Source organism: Trichomycterus rosablanca, chromosome 9 (genome assembly GCF_030014385.1).
Source record: "Trichomycterus rosablanca isolate fTriRos1 chromosome 9, fTriRos1.hap1, whole genome shotgun sequence".
In the NCBI taxonomy this organism is placed as follows: Eukaryota; Metazoa; Chordata; class Actinopteri; order Siluriformes; family Trichomycteridae; genus Trichomycterus; species Trichomycterus rosablanca.
In genome coordinates, this window is record NC_085996.1 from 39,204,970 (window position 1) to 39,224,735 (window position 19,766).

Here is a 19,766-nt window from a genome sequence, read left to right on the forward strand (position 1 = left end):
CACATTCTAGATCTCAATGAATGAAATATTCTAGTTGAAAATCTTTATTCATCACATAGTGGAATGCGTTGAGAACAAAACAACATAAAAATGATCAATGTAAATCAAAATTATTATCCCATGGAGGTCTGGATTTGGAATCATACTCAAAATCAAAGTGGAAAATCCAATTACAGGCTGATCCAACTTCAGTGGAAATTCCTCAAGACAAGTTAAAATGAGGCTCAGTAGTTTGTGTGGCCTCCACGTACTAGAGGTAGCATGAGACGGTGTCTACAACCCACAGAAGTTGCTCAGGTAGTGCAGCTCATCCAGGATGGCACATCAATGCGAGCTGTGGCAAAGAAGGTTTGCTGTGTCTGTCAGCACAGTGTCCAGAGCATGAAGCAGATACCAGGAGACAGGCAATACACCAGGAGACGTGGAGGGGGCCGTAGGAGGGCAGCAATCCAGCAGCAGGACCGCTACCTCCTCCTTTGTGCCAGGAGGAACAGGAGGAGCAGTGTCAGAGCCCTGCAAAATGACCTCTAGCAGGCCACTAATATCCATGTTTCTGCTCAAACTGTCAGAAACAGACTCCATGAGGGTGGTATGAGGGCCTGACGTCCACAAGTGGGGCTTGTGCTTACAGCCAAACACCGTGAAGGGCAATTGGCATTTGGCAGAGGACACCAAGATTGGCAGATTCGCCATTGGCGCCCTGTGCTTTTGATGGATGAGAGCAGGTTCACAGTGAGCACGTGACAGACTTGACAGAGTCTGGAGACGCCGTGGAGAACGTTCTGCTGCCTGCAACATCCTCCAGCATGACCGGTTTGGCAGTGGGCCAGTAATGGTGTGGGGAGGCATTTCACTGGAGGGCCGCACAGCCCTCCATGGGCTAACCAGGGGTACCCTAACTGCTATTAGGTACTGGGATAAGATCCTCACACCCGTTGTGAGACCATATGCTGGTGCAGTGGGCCCTGGGTTCCTTCTGATGCATGACAATGCTAGGCCTCATGTGGCTGAAGTGTGTCAGCAGTTCCTGCATGATGAAGGCATTGATGCTATGGACTGGCCTGCCCGTTCCCCAGACCTGAATCCAATCGAGCACATCTGGGACATCATCCACCAATGCCACGTTGCACCACAGACTGTTCAGGAGTTGACTGATGCTTTAATCCAGGTCTGGGAGGAGATCCCTTAAAAGAACATCCGCTGCCTCATCAGGAGCATGCCCAGGGCGTTGTAGGGAGGGCATACAGGCACATGGAGGCCACACACACTACTGAGCCTCATTTTAACTTGTCTTGAGGAATTTCCTCTGAAGTTGGATCAGCCTGTAATTGGATTTTCCACTTTGATTTTGAGTATGATTCCAAATCCAGACCTCCATGGGATAATAATTTTGATTTACATTGATCATTTTTATGTTGTTTTGTTCTCAACGCATTCCACTATGTGATGAATAAAGATTTTCAACTGGAATATTTCATTCATTGAGATCTAGAATGTGTTATTTTAGTGTTCCCTTTATTTTTTTGAGCAGTGCATATATATATAGATAGATAGATAGAGAGAGAGAGAGAGAGATAGAGATAGATAGAGAGAGAGAGATAGAGATAGATAGAGAGAGAGAGAGAGAGAGAGAGAGAGAGAGTTGAAAAAGAAATCGTTCGTAACCCGAAAAGTTCGTATGGTAAACCGTTTGTAACTCAAGGGTCCACTGTATTTATTTTGGAACTGTTACTTTTAATTGGAGTATGAAATAAATAAATACATTTTTGACTACATGCTCTTGTTTACTTTTTTTTTTTATTTGTAGCCGCTCCCAAAGAACGACGAATCCCAAGTCGCTCCCTATAAGATAGGATAAGTTCTCTGTATTGTACCTGTACATGAACATTGAGATGTTGTTTGAAGCCTGTAGATGCTTTAATGAAGTAAATTATATTAAAAGTAAATCTCAAACTACACTTAAGCACTTACACTTAATTAAGGTAAATTATATAAGAAAGAACAAACCTTAAGCTACAAAATCTAGCAAAATAATACGTTTAAAAATTCAAACAAAATGTCCATTTGGTGGTGTTGTGCTGGTGTCCACTCACTGTCCACTCTATTAGACACTCCTACCTAGTTGGTCCACCTTGCAGATGTGAAGTGACAGTGCGGTGTTTAAAAACTCCAGCAGCGCTGCTGTGTCTGATCCACTCGTACCAGCACAACACACACTAACACACCACCACCATGTCAGTGTCACTGCAGTGCTGAGAATCATCCACCACCTAAATAATACTTCTCTGTGGTGGTCCTGTGGGGGTCCTGACCATTGAAGAAAAGGGTGAAAGGGGGTAACAAATCATGCAGAGAAACAGATGGACCACAGTCAGTAATTGTAGAACTACAAAGTGCTTCTATATGGTAAGTGGAGCTGATCAAATGGACAGTGAGTGTAGAAACTGATCGGTGTATAAGTATAATGATATATATGTTGCAACTATAAGGTCTACACCCCAAACGGTGCTTTAAGGTCCTGGGTTCGATTCCCAGGCGGGGCATTCCAGGTTTGCATGTTCTCCCCGTGTCTGTGTGGGTTTCCTCCGGGAGCTCCGGTTTCCTCCCACAGTACAAAGACGTGCAAGTGAGGTGAGTCGGAGATACAAAATTGTCCACGACTGTTTGTTATTGAACTGATGAATCTTGGGTAACCTGTAACTACCCGCCCTGTCATGAAGGTAACCACAGTGGAGAACAAGATTGTGAAGCTGCTATAAAGTCTTTATAACACTGAGTCTTATGCTCTGACCTATTCATGTTCATATCAAGTCATGACAACCTCTAGGCTTGAGTACGTTTGAGTAAGTGAGTGAGCGAGAGTGTAATACGAGATGATGCCACCCGTGCCCTGTTCTCACCCCAGTCCTCCTCTCTCCTTTTATCTCTCTCTCAGGGGTGTGTGGTTGTTGCTGTGGGGCTTTCAGGCCCCGATACAAGAGGCTGGTCGACAACATTTTTCCTGAGGATCCCGAGGTGAGAAATGATGCTGCGTCTTATTCCGCAGTTTATAACCTGTTTTTGCTCCGTAATTTATAGGATCGGAACTTATATTCATTCACTCATTCATTCATTCATGTATTTTTCTCGTGGTAGTTCTGGCTCCATAATGAAACGCTGGGTGTGAGAGTAAATCAGTAATCAGGACTCCAAACTAGGGATGTCCCGATTATTAATTTTGATCCCGATCCGATACCGAGTCTCAAACCGATACTTGTATTTTCTAGATATTGTCTAGATAAGAACTGGATAATACTGTTCACACAGTGCACACTTCAAGTACATTACAGTTATTCACATTAATCCAGTGTACATGTTTAACAACTGAATAGCTCTGCAGTGCTGAAGGGAAAAATGCTGCATCCAAACTATTGGCTTAATGTTTTGTATTTTTACAAAATCAATCAAAATGAGTGAGATAATTTTTACAGTTTTACTTTAAACTTTACATTTGAAGAAAAAAAAGCATTACAGTAAAACCTGAATACCAAAATAAAATGGACAGGCTCTTTTGTTATGAAGGAAAGCCAGTTTTTAAAGTGCTTGTATTGTGACGATGGTTTGATGGACGTTTGTACACAAAGTGAGTGTGTTTTGACCCTTTGGGGCTTCCATAGCGCGTGGAATAGCGTGCTTGACTCTAGCTGTCCGCTATTCGGTACCGTAACAGAAGAAGTTAATAAAGTGTTCTGCTCCCGACAATATGTGAATATAGCGTGTATTTATTTCTTTATTAAGCGAGTGCATCACTACGTTGTTTTGTAAACCGGAGTGATCCTCGACTCACACACCATATAAACAGTAAAATTCTACAGTAATGAACGCAGCTCTGCTCCCACCGCCTCGTGAAACGCTCGCAGTGCAGACGTTACACTTCGCTGTTGGACTTGTTTCACTTTCCAATTCAAACTATTTCCACACAGCGGACATGCTGATGTAAAACAAAAGATCGGGATTAGGATCGGGTTTAGTAAAGCCGATTCCGATCAGTTAAAAAATGCCTCGATCGGCCCCGATCCCGATCCTTGAGATCAGATCGAGACATCCCTGCTCCAAACCATTATGACCCACTATTCTCTCACTCACTCACTTATACTCTCACTCATCCTTTAATGTATTCCCTCACTCACTCTTTACTCACTTATTCATTCACTCACTCATCTGCTCACTCACTCATACTCTCACTCACTTATTCACTCACTTACTTATACTCTCACTCACTTATTTACTTACTCACTCATCCACTCACTTATTCACTTACACACACACACACACACTCACTTATCCACTCACTCACTCATTTATTCACTCACTCATTACTCATCCACTCACTCATACTCTCACTCACTCACTCATTCTTTCACTCTCACTCATTTATTCACTCACTCATTACTCATCCACTCACTCATACTCTCACTCACTCACTCATTTACTCACTCACTCACTCACTCATTTATTCACTCACTCACTCATTAATTCACTCACTCACTCATTTACTCACTCACTCACTCACTCATTTATTCACTCACTCACTCACTCATACTCTCACTCACTCATTTATTCACTCACTCATTAATTCACTCACTCACTCATTAATTCACTCACTCACTCATACTCTCACTCACTCACTCACTCATTTATTCACTCACTCATTAATTCACTCACTCACTCATTTACTCACTCACTCACTCATTTATTCACTCACTCACTCACTCATACTCTCACTCACTCACTCATTAATTCACTCACTCACTCATTTATTCACTCACTTACTCACTCACTCATTTATTCACTCACTCATTACTCATCCACTCACTCATACTCTCACTCACTCACTCACTCATTTTCACTCACTCACTCATTAATTCACTCACTCACTCATTTATTCACTCACTCATTACTCATCCACTCACTCATACTCTCACTCACTCATTCACTCACTCACTCACTCACTCACTCATCCACTTACACACTCATCCACACTCTCTTACTCATACTCTCACTCACTTACTTACTCATCCACCTACACACTCACTTATTCACTCACTCACGCACTCACTCACTCATCCACTTATTCACTCACTTACTTATTTATTCATTCACCCACCCACCAACACCTCGGGGTAATCTATTATCCAGCTGACCTACTGCCTGTTTTTGGAAGTTGGGAGGTGGGTGGAAGCCTATGCAAACTCAGGGTAGGATCATGACCTACTTTGTTTTTACTTATATGAATTAAAATGTAATTAATTTTTGCTACAATTATTGTTAAAATAGGATTGAAATCGGATCAGTGAATTATCTTCATGTCCGCTCACTGCCGAGTGTTTTTAGGTCATGCAGTGCACAGTCGTTAATGCAGATGCTAAACCAGCGTGACTGTGCCCCTGTCCAAAGTCAGGCCAAGGATACACGCCGGGATAGGTTTGTTGTGGAGGTACTTCAGTGGCCAGCACAGAACCGTTTGGGATGGATTGGAATGTCGGGTGTAAACCAGGCCCTCTTGTTTAACATTGTAAAGTGCAGGCTGTTATGGTGATTGGAGGGGGGTCATGGTAATGGTTCAGGTTGCTGGTGTATGGCCAAACATGTCTGTATGTAGATGCCCGACTGGCTAGTGTAATTTACTGCTGCACCACTCAAGTGCCTTTACATCATTCTAAAAATATCTAGTGAATGTTTTGGGTTTTTTATTTATCGTTTCTTTGTTTATGGTTAAAATTACATGCTTTTGCACATATTTATAAATAAAGTCACCATATATGTAGAGTAAAGTTTAAAAAAAATAATTGAATGGCTGCTGCAGTGTCGTTTAGCTCAGTGCTTGAAGACCCCGTGGAGAAAAGCTCAGCATTTCCATTTCAGCCTCCGGCTTATTATCAAGCTCAGCATGAGTGGAATGAAACACAGATGGAATAAAATGTCCTTTAACTGTTCCACCTTACACTGACCCACGCGGTCGTTTAATCAGTCATTACCTGCGGGTAATTCTTCTGTGGTTTTTTATCTGCGTGCAGGACGGATTGGTGAAAGCCAACATGGAGAAGCTGACGTTCTACGCTCTGTCAGCTCCAGAGAAACTGGACCGGATAGGAGCGTACCTGTCTGAGAGACTGTGTCGGGACGTGGCCAGGCACAGATACGGGTACGTAAACAGGGCGATGTGGAACGGGGGTGTCCAAACTACATTTGTGGCCCGTTATACTCTCTGAAAGGCCTGTGAGGTATTTTAGAAATTATATGAAAGTTTTGCCCACAGGTCTAAATGAATGTCCCTGAACAAAAATGAGGGCAAAAGACACCAAAACCCAATAAGCAGGAACATCAGACCCCAAAAAGGAGGAACATCAGACCCCAGAAAGGAACATCGAGGCCCCAAAAAGGAGATCAGACCCCAAAAAGGAGATCAGACCTCAAAAAGGAGGGCATCACATCCCAAAAAGGAGGGCATCAGACCCCATAAAAGGGGAACGTCAAACCCCCAAAAAAGATGGAATCAGACCCCAAAAAGAAGGACATCAAACACCATAAAAGGAGGAACATCAGACCCCAGAAAGGAACATCAGGCCCTAAAAAGGAGGGCATCAGACCCCAAAAAAGGAGAACGTCAAACCCCCAAAAAAGATGGAATCAGACCCCAAAAAGAAGGACATCAAACACCATAAAAGGAGGAACATCAGACCCCAGAAAGGAACATCAGGCCCTAAAAAGGAGGGCATCAGACCCCATAAAAGGAGAACATCAGACCCCAAAAAGGAGAACATCAGACCCCAATAGGGAGGATATCAGACCCCAAAAAGGAGAACATTAGACGCCAAAAAGGAGAACATCAGACCCCAAAAAGGAGAACATCAGACCCCAAAAAGGAGAACATCAGACCCCAATAGGGAGGATATCAGACCCCAACAAGGAGAACATCAGACCCCAATAGGGAGGATATCAGACCCCAAGAAGGAGGGCATCAGATCCCAAGAAGGAGGGCATCAGACCCCAAAAAGGAGGACATCAGACCCCAAAAAGGAGAACATCAGACCCCAAAAAGGAGAACATCAGACCCCAATAGGAAGGATATCAGACCCCAACAAGGAGAACAACAGACCCCAAGAAGGAGGGCATCAGATCCCAAGAAGGAGGGCATCAGACCCCAAAAAGGAGGACATCAGACCCCAAAAAGGAGAACATCAGACCCCAAAAAGGAGAACATCAGACCCCAATAGGGAGGATATCAGACCCCAACAAGGAGAACAACAGACCCCAAGAAGGAGGGCATCAGACCCCAAAAAGGAGGATATCAGACCCCAAAAAGGAGAACATTAGACCTTAAAAAGGAGAACAACAGACCCCAAAAAGGAGGACATCAGACCCCAACAAGGAGAACATCAGACCCCAACAAGGAGAACATCAGACCCCAACAGGGAGGATATCAGACCCCAAAAAGGAGAACATCAGACCCCAAGAAGGAGGGCATCAGACCCCAAGAAGGAGGGCATCAGACCCCAGTAAAGAGATCAGACTCCAAAAAAGGAGGAACATCAAACCCCAAAAAGGAGGGCATCAAATAGTTTGTGGCCTGTTGTTGCATTTTTTTTCCCCCAACAAGAAACGTTTGGACACCCCTGGTGTAAAACAATGACCTGTTCTGGAATCTTGTCTTTTTAATGCATGTGAACGTGTGTGTGGGTGTGTGGGTGTGTGGGTGTGTGGGTGTGTGGGTGTGTGGTGTGTGTGTGTGTGTGTGTGTGTGTGTGTGTGTGTGTGTGGTCAGATATGTGTGTATTGCTATGGAGGCTCTGGACCAGTTGCTGATGGCGTGTCACTGTCAAAGCATTAACCTGTTTGTGGAGAGCTTCCTAAAGATGGTTCGCAAACTGCTGGAAGCTGACAAGCCCAACCTGCAGATCCTGGGAACCAACTCGGTAAGTAACGTTTGCTTACTCTCATTAATGTCATACATATACGCCACTGTAGAAGAAAATAAAAATTATGGGTTGGAGCTTTTCGTTTTTTTGACCAATCCCTGTTTTTGATCAAGAGTCTGCTATTTTGTGTTGGGGGGGGGTCAGCCATACTTGTGCAGGCCCTTCATCTGTCCAGCAGAGGTCGTAATTGCAGCAGCACTGAGCTTCGAGGATCTTCACTTCGTATGTCTGTGTAGGCGCTCGGTCAGTTGATAGCGGGGACTCAAATCAAGAGAGCGTTAAACTGCGGTGCCACCCCAGCACTCCCGGCATCAGACCCAGGCAACACAGTGGGTGTGTTCGAAAGCCTAGTGCGCCCTCTACAGAGGGCATTACGTCATCTTAGGCACGCGCCCGAGAAAGAGGCGCTTCGAAATCCTAGATGCCTTAATATGCTCACTAGTAATTTTACCGCTATTTTGACTCAAGAACAAGTGAGAATCGGAGGCGTCCTTAGATTTCAAGGCAAACCCAGCATTCAATACGGCAATTCTCACAGAAAAATTTTAAAAAATGGTGGACGGTGCGGAGAAACGAACGGTATTATTTTCAAACGTAAATAAATTGGAAGTTTTTTTAATTATTATTATTTTTTCCGGCTTTCGACTCGCCTAAGGGTCGCGTCCCAGGGTTTGAAAAGCCCTCCACTAGGAGATTCTTATTGGAACTGTGCAGCCTGAAGCTTATTTTATATTATACTAGTACATAGAATTAAAGATCGTGGTTATTTTCCCTGTAGGGACTCTGGTGCATCTGAAACGGGTTTCATTTAAACAAGTTCATTATATTTTAACCTCGGGTGTTTTTGTGTAATGATCTCGTGCTGGTGTGATGTGTTTTATCGATTTTATTAACGATTTTCCTCTCTGTTTTTATGCTATCTGTCTTCTCTCAGTTTGTTAAGTTCGCCAACATTGAGGAGGACACGCCCTCATATCACCGGAGTTATGATTTCTTCGTGTCGCGCTTCAGTGAGATGTGCCACTCTAACTATGAGGATCCGGACATTCGCACGAGGTTAGATTTCAAAATAAACCTACACACACACACAATTTTATGTCCTTCCACATTAGGGCTGGGCAGTACGACCAAACGTCTGTATCAGGGTATTTTATATATATACAGTACAGGCCAAAAGTTTGGACACACCAGCCAAAAGTTTGGACACACCTTCTCTTCAATGTTTTTTCTTGATTATTTTTATTTTCTACATTGTAGATTAATACTGAAGACATCCAAACTATGAAGAATTATGTAGTGAACCAAAAAGTGTTAAACAAACCAGAATATGTTTTATATTTTACCAACTCTACCTCTGCACAACCCAACTGATGGTCTCAAACACATTAAAAAAGCAACAAATTCCAAAAATTCACTCTAGACAAGGCACAAACATTCATTGAAAACCATTCCAGGTGGAAACCTAATAAAGCTGGTTGAGAAAATTTCAAAGAGTGTGCAAATCTGTCATTAAAGCAAAAGATGGCTACTTTGAAGAATCTAAAATATAAAACATATTCTGGTTTGTTTAACACTTTTTTGTTTACTACATAATTCCATATGTGTTCCTTCATAGTTTGGATGTCTTTAGTATTAATCTACAATGTAGAAAATTTAAAAAAATTAAGAGAAACCACAGGAATGAGAAGGTGTGTCCAAACTTTTGTCCTGTACTGTATATATATAAGATTCTGAGGGTTTATCACGGTATGTTTTTATTATTGTATGACTGGGACGATCTGTCTGAGGCATATAATAGGCCAAGTACATAGAATATGAAAGGTTTTGAGCACTATAAGCTTTGTTTAGCCCCACAAAATGACACAATATATGATAAAATCAGTAACAAAAACAACATTATTTGGTAAATATCTTCGTATTAGGGCCGTTCCTTAGTAACTGGGTGAAATAACTCTTCATTTTTTATTTTTGTTCAACACTGAATCTAGTAGCACACACACTTAACTACTCAGAATGTGTTTTGGTCGAATCTCAGGCACCTTTGTTTAATTTTTAGAAGTTCCTAGTGGAAGAGGAGCTGTACATGAGTAACAGGACCAGAACATGCACCAGAACATTGGGGCACAGTCTAGCGATTTGTCACAAAATGTTGTTTTTAAAATAAATAAAAACTAAGTAAAAATGTAGGAAACAGGAATGAGCGTGGAGTTACAATATCATCAAACATACAGGAGGAAAAAGGGAGAACCTACTAATGCTCTTCCTGTGATCTTCAGTGTATACAGATAATATACATTTCTGTTCATAATGTGACTCGATTCACATAATATATGATGGAATGAGGACGCGTGAAACGGGAGCAATATTTACGATTTAATATTGTCCCTTTAACCAATAAAACCATGTTTGCAAACTCCACTGTACAGCTTGACCCCTGGTCTGTTGTAGAAAAGTGGACGACTTTAAATATCTCCTCTTCCGGTTTGCTTATAACGTTGGTTTAGCGTAAGACAAACCTGGAATCCAGAGTTTTAATTATCGCTCTGAAAGCTTCTCCCTCGACTGTCTATAGAGGAATCGTGTCCATGTATGTGTGGATCGTTACTGCGTTCGTAATGTCGTTGTTTGTAACAGTCGTGGCTCGACAGACCGTCCAGTATAAGTGTTTTAGTCTGTTCTAAACTGCCGACACGTCTCATTTCTTTGGCAGGTTCTTCCGGTGCATATTTGGTCTCCCTCTCTTCATCCTCCATCTGTTTTTGTCTATTTTTTTCACCATATTGAGGAAACCTCTCTCATCTGTTAACACTGTCATGCTAACGCTACCTGGCAAAAATCTGCACAGTGCTCCATAGCTGTTAAACTTAACTATGTGACGGTATGGCAGTGTATGAAAAATCCATACCGTATGAGAAACGTACCGTCATACCGCCCAACACTGTTCCACATTAAGGAAATATCATCTGACTTGATTCCACTGTACGTGTATGTATGTTTACTGTGTTAGAATCCGTATGGCTGGTATTAAAGGACTGCAGGGCGTGGTGAGGAAGACGGTCAACGATGAATTACAGGCCAACATCTGGGACCCTCAGCACATGGACAAGATCGTCCCGTCTCTGCTCTTCAACCTGCAGTCTGGAGAAGGCACCGAGAGGTTAGAACATCCACACACCTCTGCTCTGAGACTTGATCTTCTCATTACATATAAAATACGTCAATAAATTCTTATTTTTTTATTTCTACTCTGGAGCTGTGAGGCTGTTCACAACCTCAAATCAGAAAAGGTTGGGACAGTATGAAAAATACGTTGTTACATACATTGTTTAATTTCCACAAGGTTGAGCCGTATATGAGACCGAGAGTTCTTATTTTAACCTAGAATAAGTACATACATGAAATATAGTAGCGAGGAGAACATGCTAAAAACACGAGAACACCAAGCACAGTCTAGTTATTTATCAAAAAATAATAAACTAATAAGAACTAAGAATAAATAGAGGTAACGGGAATGAACGTGGAGATGAATCTTCTCAGTCAGAGTTACAATATTATCAAACATACAGGGTGATAAAGGGAGAACCTACTAATGCTCTTCCTGTGAGCTTCAGTAGATACAGATGATGTACATTTCTGTTCATAATGTGACCTGATTGATGAGAATATTTCTCATTTTTATAATCAGAAGGATGAATATGTGAGGGTAACAGGACTGAGGGACTGAAACATGAATTTTAACCACATTATTCTACCTTAATTATGGATAAATAAAGATAAAAAAAAAAAACAAACGATGCAGGAAAAAGGATTTCTGACAGATTTTACTCTTATAATTCATTCTAAAGTGTCATGTTAGAGAGTGGGGACGTGAACCAATACTATTGTTTTACTGTTATAGGAGGTTTTTATAAACGTTATAAATTACATATCATAAATTAGCATTTAGATCAGTGTGCAGGACACTTTGCTCAATTATTCTTTATACATTTATACATGTAATGTCCTGGGGACGGGAATGGCACCAATTCGTATGCTTCTTAAATCACATCCGTTTGTGTTACATCAGACGTACTGATAGAATTAAGGACAGATAAAATCAGGCTCCGTTCAGTCCTCCAGTGTTTGCTGGTAATCAGAACGCTCTCTCTTTTCCTCCTGCTGTGATTCACCGGCATAATTACAGCACTAAAGAAGACGTTAATTACCACTATCTACTGTTTGGTACGTGCTAATTAGCTCTTACTGTAAATGGCAGCTCATCATTAGGTTGCCCTTCACCAGAATCATCACGGGAACAGAGGATGGAAAATAACAGAGATCATTTCAATCACTTGGTCCTGATGCACTTAGTGTGGAGTGTTCATGGTGGTGACTGTATTCTTAAATCTGGTCATTAAAATGCCTGAGAGCTTCTGTTAACTGCAGATATTACCGGTAGCTGTAAAGATCCAGGCGTAATCAAGTGGATTATATCTGTAACTCACTTTTACAGCATTTAGCTGATGGTTTCAGTAAACGTTTTATTTACTCTAGTACAAATACACAGTACAAGAATTTTCCCTTATGTGTAGGTACTTGATTTTACCCTCACTGTCTATTTTATCAGCTCCACTTACCATATAGAAGCACTTTGTAGTTCTACAATTACTGACTGTAGTCCATCTGTTTCCCCCCCACAGGACCCCCACAGAGCAGGTATTATTTAGGTGGTGGATGATTCTCAGCACTGCAGTGACACTGACATGGTGGTGGTGTGTTAGTGTGTGTTGTGCTGGTATGAGTGGATCAGACACAGCAGCGCTGCTGGAGTTTTTAAACACCGTGTCCACTCACTGTCCACTCTATTAGACGCTCCTACCTAGTCGGTCCACCTTGTAGATGTGAAGTCAGAGACGATCGCTCATCTATTGCTGCTGTTTGAGTCTAGACCTTCATCGGTGGTCACAGGTCGCTGTTGGCTGGATATTGTTGGTTGGTGGACTATTCTCAGTCCAGCAGTGACGGTGAGGTATTTAAAAACTCCAGCAGCGCTGCTGTGTCTGATCCACTCATACCAGCACAACACACACTAACACACCACCACCATGTCAGTGTCACTGCAGTGCTGAGAATCATCCACCACCTAAATAATACCTGCTCTGTGGTGAAGAACAGGGTGAAAGGGGGGTAACAAAGCATGCAGAGAAACAGATGGACTACAGTCAGTAATTGTAGAACTACAAAGTGCTCCTATATGGTAAGTGGAGCTGATCAAATGGACAGTGAGTGTAGAAACAAGGAGGTGGTTTTAATGTTACGGCTGATCGGTGTATAAAATAAATACACATCTGTGCAGTTATCTCAGTACTGTACTCACTAAGTAAAAGGAGCTTCGGTTGAAGGTGTCCAGTGTTTCACTGCTATTTAAACAAAAAAATAATGCGATCAGGACACATGGGTGTGACCTGAGACCAGAATAGACTGTTAAATAAGTTATAAAGGCTGGCAGAGACCCTCGGTGCACACACACCGGTGCACAGCGTGAAGTCCTAAAAGCTCGTCGAATTTATGCAGCTGTAATTAAACCCCCTGCTTCTGTCTTAACATTAGAAGTGCACAATTAAATCTCCTAAACACTGAGCTTAAACGCTGGTCCTGTTTCTCTTGGTGTGAGTGTGTATTACAGTGTATTTGCTTCTGATTTATGGTAAAAAAAAGAAAGCTCATGTACCTACGGACAACTGTTCGAACTATTTAAGATAAGAGAGTTACAGCAGCTTTCAAGAATATAAAAATACAAAAGTGTTTACACATACACTGATCAGCCATAACATTAAAACCACCTTCTTGTTTCTACACTCACTGTCCATTTTATCAGCTCCACTTACCATATAGAAGCACTTTGTAGTTCTACAATTACTGACTGTAGTCCATCTGTTTCTCTGCATGCCTTTTTAAGCTGCTTTCACCCTGTTCTTCAATGGTCAGGACCCCCACAGGACCACCACAGAGCAGGTATTATTTAGGTGGTGGATCATTCTCAGCACTGCAGTGACACAGTGTTGTGCTGGCATGAGTGGATCAGACACAGCAGCGCTCCTGGAGTTTTTAAATACCGTGTCCACTCACTGTCCACTCTATTAAACACTCCTACCTAGTTGGTCCACCGGTCCATCGTTCATCTATTGCTGCTGTTTGAGTCGGTCATCTTCTAGACCTTCATCGGTGGTCACAGGACGCTGCCCACGGGGCGCTGTTGGCTGGATATTTTTGGTTGGTGGACTATTCTCAGTCCAGCATGGACAGTGAGGTGTTTATAAACTTCAGCAGCGCTGCTGTGTCTGATCCACTCATACCAGCACAACACACACTAACACACCACCACCATGTCAGTGTCACTGCAGTGCTGAGAATGATCCACCACCTAAATAATACCTGCTCTGTGGGGGTCCTGACCATTGAAGAACAGGGTGAAAGGGGGCTAACAAGGCATGCAGAGAAACAGATGGACTACAGTCAGTAATTGTAGATCTACAAAGTACAAATTACAGCAGGTATTGCACATATTTTAAAAATGTATTGCACTAGAGGGCTGATTAAAACCATATGAATTATTGTGATGGAAATGATTATCTGCGTTTGGGGTGCGGTGCTGGTTATATAGCCTGACAGCAGAAGGAAGAAAGGAGCTGCGCTATCTCTCCCTCGAGCACCTGCGGGTGAAGAAGCCTGTCGCTGAAGGAGCTGCCAGTGCTGCCACAGTCTCATGCAGTGTGTGAGAGGTGTTCCCCATTAGGGATGAAAGCTCAGCCATCATTGCTGCTACCCCAGCAGACAACTCCATAGAAAATTGCTGATGCCACCACCGAGTCATAGAAAGAGCTCAGAAGGGCCCCCTGTGTCCTCCTCAACAAATGGAGTCTGCTCTGGCCTCTCTTGTACAGTGCCCGTGTTATCCGACCAGTCCAGTTTATTGTTAGGATGAACACCCAGGTACCTATAGGTGTTGACGACCTCGATATTCCGTCCCTGGATGCTCACCGGTTTCAGTAGATGTGTCTTAGTCCTGCAAAAGTCCACCACCAGCTCTTTTGTCTTGCTGGTGTTGATCTGGAGGTAATTCTGTCCACACCAGTCCACGAAGTTCTTAGTGAGTTCCATATACTCGCTGTCGTCTCTATCCAGGATGGATGGTGAACTTCTGTAGGTGGCAGGTTGCTGTATTGTAGGTGAAGTCTGCGGTGTAGAGGGTGTAAATTCTAAGCATTACTGCCTTAAATATATTATACAATCTGCTTATGTTATATATTATATATAATTTATGACCGTGTTCATGCTGTAATGCTGAAATTTACCAGCCCCATTTATATGGGCGCGTAGAAGTCGACATGATCACTAACTAGGAGTTAGTGGTAATAATTTACCCTTATCATGTAAAAAAGTGTAAAGTCTTATTTAATTAAAGTTTGTTTCTTCTACCTTTTTTTCTGTGTGTGTGTGTAGTCGCTCTCCGTCTCCGCTGCAGGCCAGTGAGAAGGAGAAGGAAAGCCCGGCCGAGCTCACAGAGCGCTGCTTTCGGGAGCTGCTGGGTCGTGCTGCCTACGGGAACATCAAGAACGCCGTGACCCCTGTACTCATGTGAGTCTCATCAGTGTACAGAGGGTGTGGTGATACCGTATTTGTGTGCTGTCTGTGGCACAGAAAGGTCTAATGTCTCCCTCCGTGTCCCCGACACCCAAAATTGCAAATAAACGACTCTTGTACACATTTATAAAAAGTCTATAGAGAGCTCGTTAGGTTTTGGGACAGACCCTGTGTGAAGGTTTTAACCAGATGCAATATCACTTTTTCTTTTAAACAAAAGCAAGGCCCTCTGTATTGCTCATGTCATGCAGAGACAGTTTATTTGGAGCCCCGTGTTAGTGCTGGTCGGGCCCCTTTATGATCTCAGAGCCGTTTCAGTTTGTTGAGGCATGGGAGCAAATTTTAAGGACGCATTTTCGTGATCGCATCATGTAACGCTGCTTCATCACGGTGGCTCGGTGGGTGGCACTGTCGCCTCATAGCAAGAAGGTCCTGGGTTTGATTCCCAGGCGGAGCTTTACTTCGGGTGCTCCGGTTTCCTCCCACAGTCCAACAGCATGCAGTCAGGTTAATTGGAGATAAAAAATTGAATCCATGTTATTAAAATGGTGACGCATCTCAATGGTTTTATGGACTCACATTTAGCAGATGCTTTTATCCGAAATGACTTACGGTACTGTGACAGCATATTATCTAAGCAATTGAGGGCCCAACAGTGGCAGCCTGGCAGTGGTGAGGCTTGAACCGGCAACCTTCTGATTATTAGTCCAGTACCTTAACCACTAAGCTACAACTGTCCCTGATTAAGCAGCTTTTTAAGAACATTACTGTGGGTTTGTGTGTGTCAGTCGTGTCTTATTCTCATTCCGGCTGATGTTTTCTTGCTCCCTGCTGCTGTTTATTCCCGTCTCTCGTGCGTCTGTCTTTTCTCCAGGCACCTCGATAATCACTCTCTGTGGGAGGGAAAAAGCTTTGCCGTGCGCTGCTTCAAAATCATCATGTATTCCATTCAGGTTTGTGTCTCATATATAAAATGTTCATATATTTATTCTGCTGAAATGTAAATGTTCTGTGACTGAATATCATTATTTTAGTTGTTTTAATTCTGACTCCTGATTCTCTCTCTCTCTCTGTGTGTGTGTGCAGCCTCAGCACTCTCACCTGGTCATCCAGCAGCTGCTCGGTCATCTCGATGCCAACAGTAAGACTTCGGCTACGGTGCGAGCTGGCATAGTGGAGGTTCTCCTGGAGGCTGCGGCTATAGCAGCCAGTGGATCTGTAGGTGAGTCGGCACTGGGTTGGATCTTCAGTTTTACTTTAATGATCTCAGATGTAATTAGATTTAAATAAAGAATCATGAGCAGAATGTGACATCCAGGCAATTTCATGCAAATAGACCGATGGATAGAGACTTATTACTGACTTACTGACATATTTACTGAGTTACATACTTACTTATTTACCAAGTTACTTACTCACTGACTTACTAAGTTACTGAGTTACTTACTGACTTACTGAGTTACTTACTTACTGACTTACTCACTGACTTACTAAGTTACTGAGTTACTTACTTACTTACTAAGTTACTGAGTTACTTACTGACTTACTTACTGACTTACTCACTGACTTACTGACTTACCAAGTTACTGAGTTACTAACTTACTGACTTACTAAGTTACTGAGTTACTTACTTACTGAGTTACTGAGTTACTTACTTACTGACTTACTCACTTACTTACTGACTTACTCACTGACTTACTGACTTACTAAGTTACTGACTTACTGACTAACTTACTTACTGACTTACTCACTGACTTACTGACTTACTAAGTTACTGAGTTACTTACTGAGTTACTTACTTACTGACTTACTCACTGACTTACTGACTTACTAAGTTACTGAGTTACTTACTTACTGACTTACTAAGTTACTGAGTTACTTACTTACTGACTTACTAAGTTACTGAGTTACTTACTTACTGACTTACTCACTTACTTACTGACTTACTAAGTTACTGAGTTACTTACTGACTTACTCACTTACTTACTGACTTACTAAGTTACTGAGTTACTTACTTACTGACTTACTCACTGACTTACTGACTTACTAAGTTACTGAGTTACTTACTTACTGACTTACTAAGTTACTGAGTTACTTACCTACTGACTTACTGAGTTACTTACTTACTGACTTTCTGAGTTGCATAGTTACTTATTTACTGAGTTACTGACTTACTTACTGACTTACTAAGTTACTTACTGAGTTACTTACTGACTTACTTACTGACTTACTGAGTTACTTACTTACTGACTTACTAAGTTACTGAGTTACTTACTTACTGACTTACTGAGTTACTTACTTACTGACTTACTTACTGACTTACTGAGTTGCATAGTTACTTATTTACTGAGTTACTGACTTGCTTACTGACTTACTAAGTTACTTACTGAGTTACTTACTGACTTACTTACTGACTTACTGAGTTACTTACTTACTGACTTACTAAGTTACTGAGTTACTTACTTACTGAGTTACTTACTTACTGACTTACTTACTGACTTACTGAGTTGCATAGTTACTTATTTACTGAGTTACTGACTTACTTACTGACTTACTAAGTTACTTACTGAGTTACTTACTGACTTACTTACTGACTTACTGAGTTACTTACTTACTGACTTACTAAGTTACTGAGTTACTTACTTACTGACTTACTGAGTTACTTACTTACTGACTTACTTACTGACTTACTGAGTTGCATAGTTACTTATTTACTGAGTTACTGACTTACTTACTGACTTACTAAGTTACTTACTGAGTTACTTACTGACTTACTTACTGACTTACTGAGTTACTTACTGACTTACTAAGTTACTGAGTTACTTACTTACTGACTTACTAAGTTACTGAGTTACTTACTTACTGACTTACTAAGTTACTGAGTTACTTACTTACTGACTTACTAAGTTACTGAGTTACTTACTTACTGACTTACTCACTTACTTACTGACTTACTAAGTTACTGAGTTACTTACTTACTGACTTACTAAGTTACTGAGTTACTTACCTACTGACTTACTGAGTTACTTACTTACTGACTTACTAAGTTACTGAGTTACTTACTTACTGACTTACTGAGTTACTTACTTACTGACTTACTTACTGACTTACTGAGTTGCATAGTTACTTATTTACTGAGTTACTGACTTACTTACTGACTTACTAAGTTACTTACTGACTTACTTACTGACTTACTTACTGACTTACTTACTGACTTACTGAGTTACTTACTTACTGACTTACTAAGTTACTGAGTTACTTACTTACTGACTTACTGAGTTACTTACTTACTTACTGACTTACTTACTGACTTACTGAGTTGCATACTTACTTATTTACTGAGTTACTGACTAACTTACTGACTTACTAAGTTATTTACTGAGTTACTTGCTTACTGGCATACTGACTTACTAAGTTACTGAGTTACTTACTGAGTTACTAAGTTACTTACTGACATACTGACTTATTTACTGACTTACTGAGTTACTTACTCAGTTACCTACCGACTCACTGACTGACTTACTGAGTTACTTACTGACATACTGCGTTACTAAGTTACTGACTTACTGAGTTACTTACTTACTAACTTCCTTACTGAGTTACATACTTACTTATTAACTGAGTTACTTACTGAGTTACTTACTGACATAGTTACTGACTTACTTATGGAGTTACATACTTAATAAGTTGCATTTTTGCACCTTACTGTTTTTATATCTTTGCTGCTATAAAACCCCTACGCTGCTAACTGTATACCAGAATATGTTTTTCTACCTCACGTATCACCTACTCAGTACCATGTACCTGCCATCACGACCTTGTCTCTAGTCTCGTCTCCTTTCATTACTTTTTAGATTAGAAATGTATTTGCTGTACTGTTGTTTATCTGCACTGTGTACTGTACTGCCTTGCACCTTTGGTTCTGTGTTGCACCCTGGTCCTGGAGGAATGTTGTTTGGTTTCAATATGTACTTGTTATATTGAAAGTATATGTACTGAAATGACAATAAAGCGAACTCAATTGTAGCGTGTCAAAATCAGCGAGCAAGAGTAGCCAATACACCCCTCCGAAAAAGTGTAATAATGAAATAAAATAGTAGGTAGATGGTTAAGTAGAACCTTGTACTGTATAGACTATATTCCATATATTTACGGGTGTGGTGTTGGTGTGCAGCTGTGTCTAGA

General features: G+C 41.5%; 1 protein-coding gene across 2 annotated transcripts in view; it reads left to right on the forward strand.

The window, feature by feature from the left end:
- efr3bb (EFR3 homolog Bb (S. cerevisiae)) overlaps positions 1 to 19,766 on the forward strand; it is a 49,931-nt gene that overhangs the window by 15,355 nt on the left and 14,810 nt on the right. For both annotated transcript variants that reach the window (XM_063001474.1, XM_063001473.1), the window contains exons 2-9: positions 2,936 to 3,015; positions 6,057 to 6,184; positions 7,805 to 7,955; positions 8,893 to 9,014; positions 10,966 to 11,115; positions 15,441 to 15,575; positions 16,456 to 16,534; positions 16,668 to 16,803. In XM_063001474.1, the coding sequence (XP_062857544.1) occupies positions 2,936 to 3,015; positions 6,057 to 6,184; positions 7,805 to 7,955; positions 8,893 to 9,014; positions 10,966 to 11,115; positions 15,441 to 15,575; positions 16,456 to 16,534; positions 16,668 to 16,803 (981 nt within the window). The remainder of the gene's footprint in view (positions 1 to 2,935; positions 3,016 to 6,056; positions 6,185 to 7,804; positions 7,956 to 8,892; positions 9,015 to 10,965; positions 11,116 to 15,440; positions 15,576 to 16,455; positions 16,535 to 16,667; positions 16,804 to 19,766) is intronic.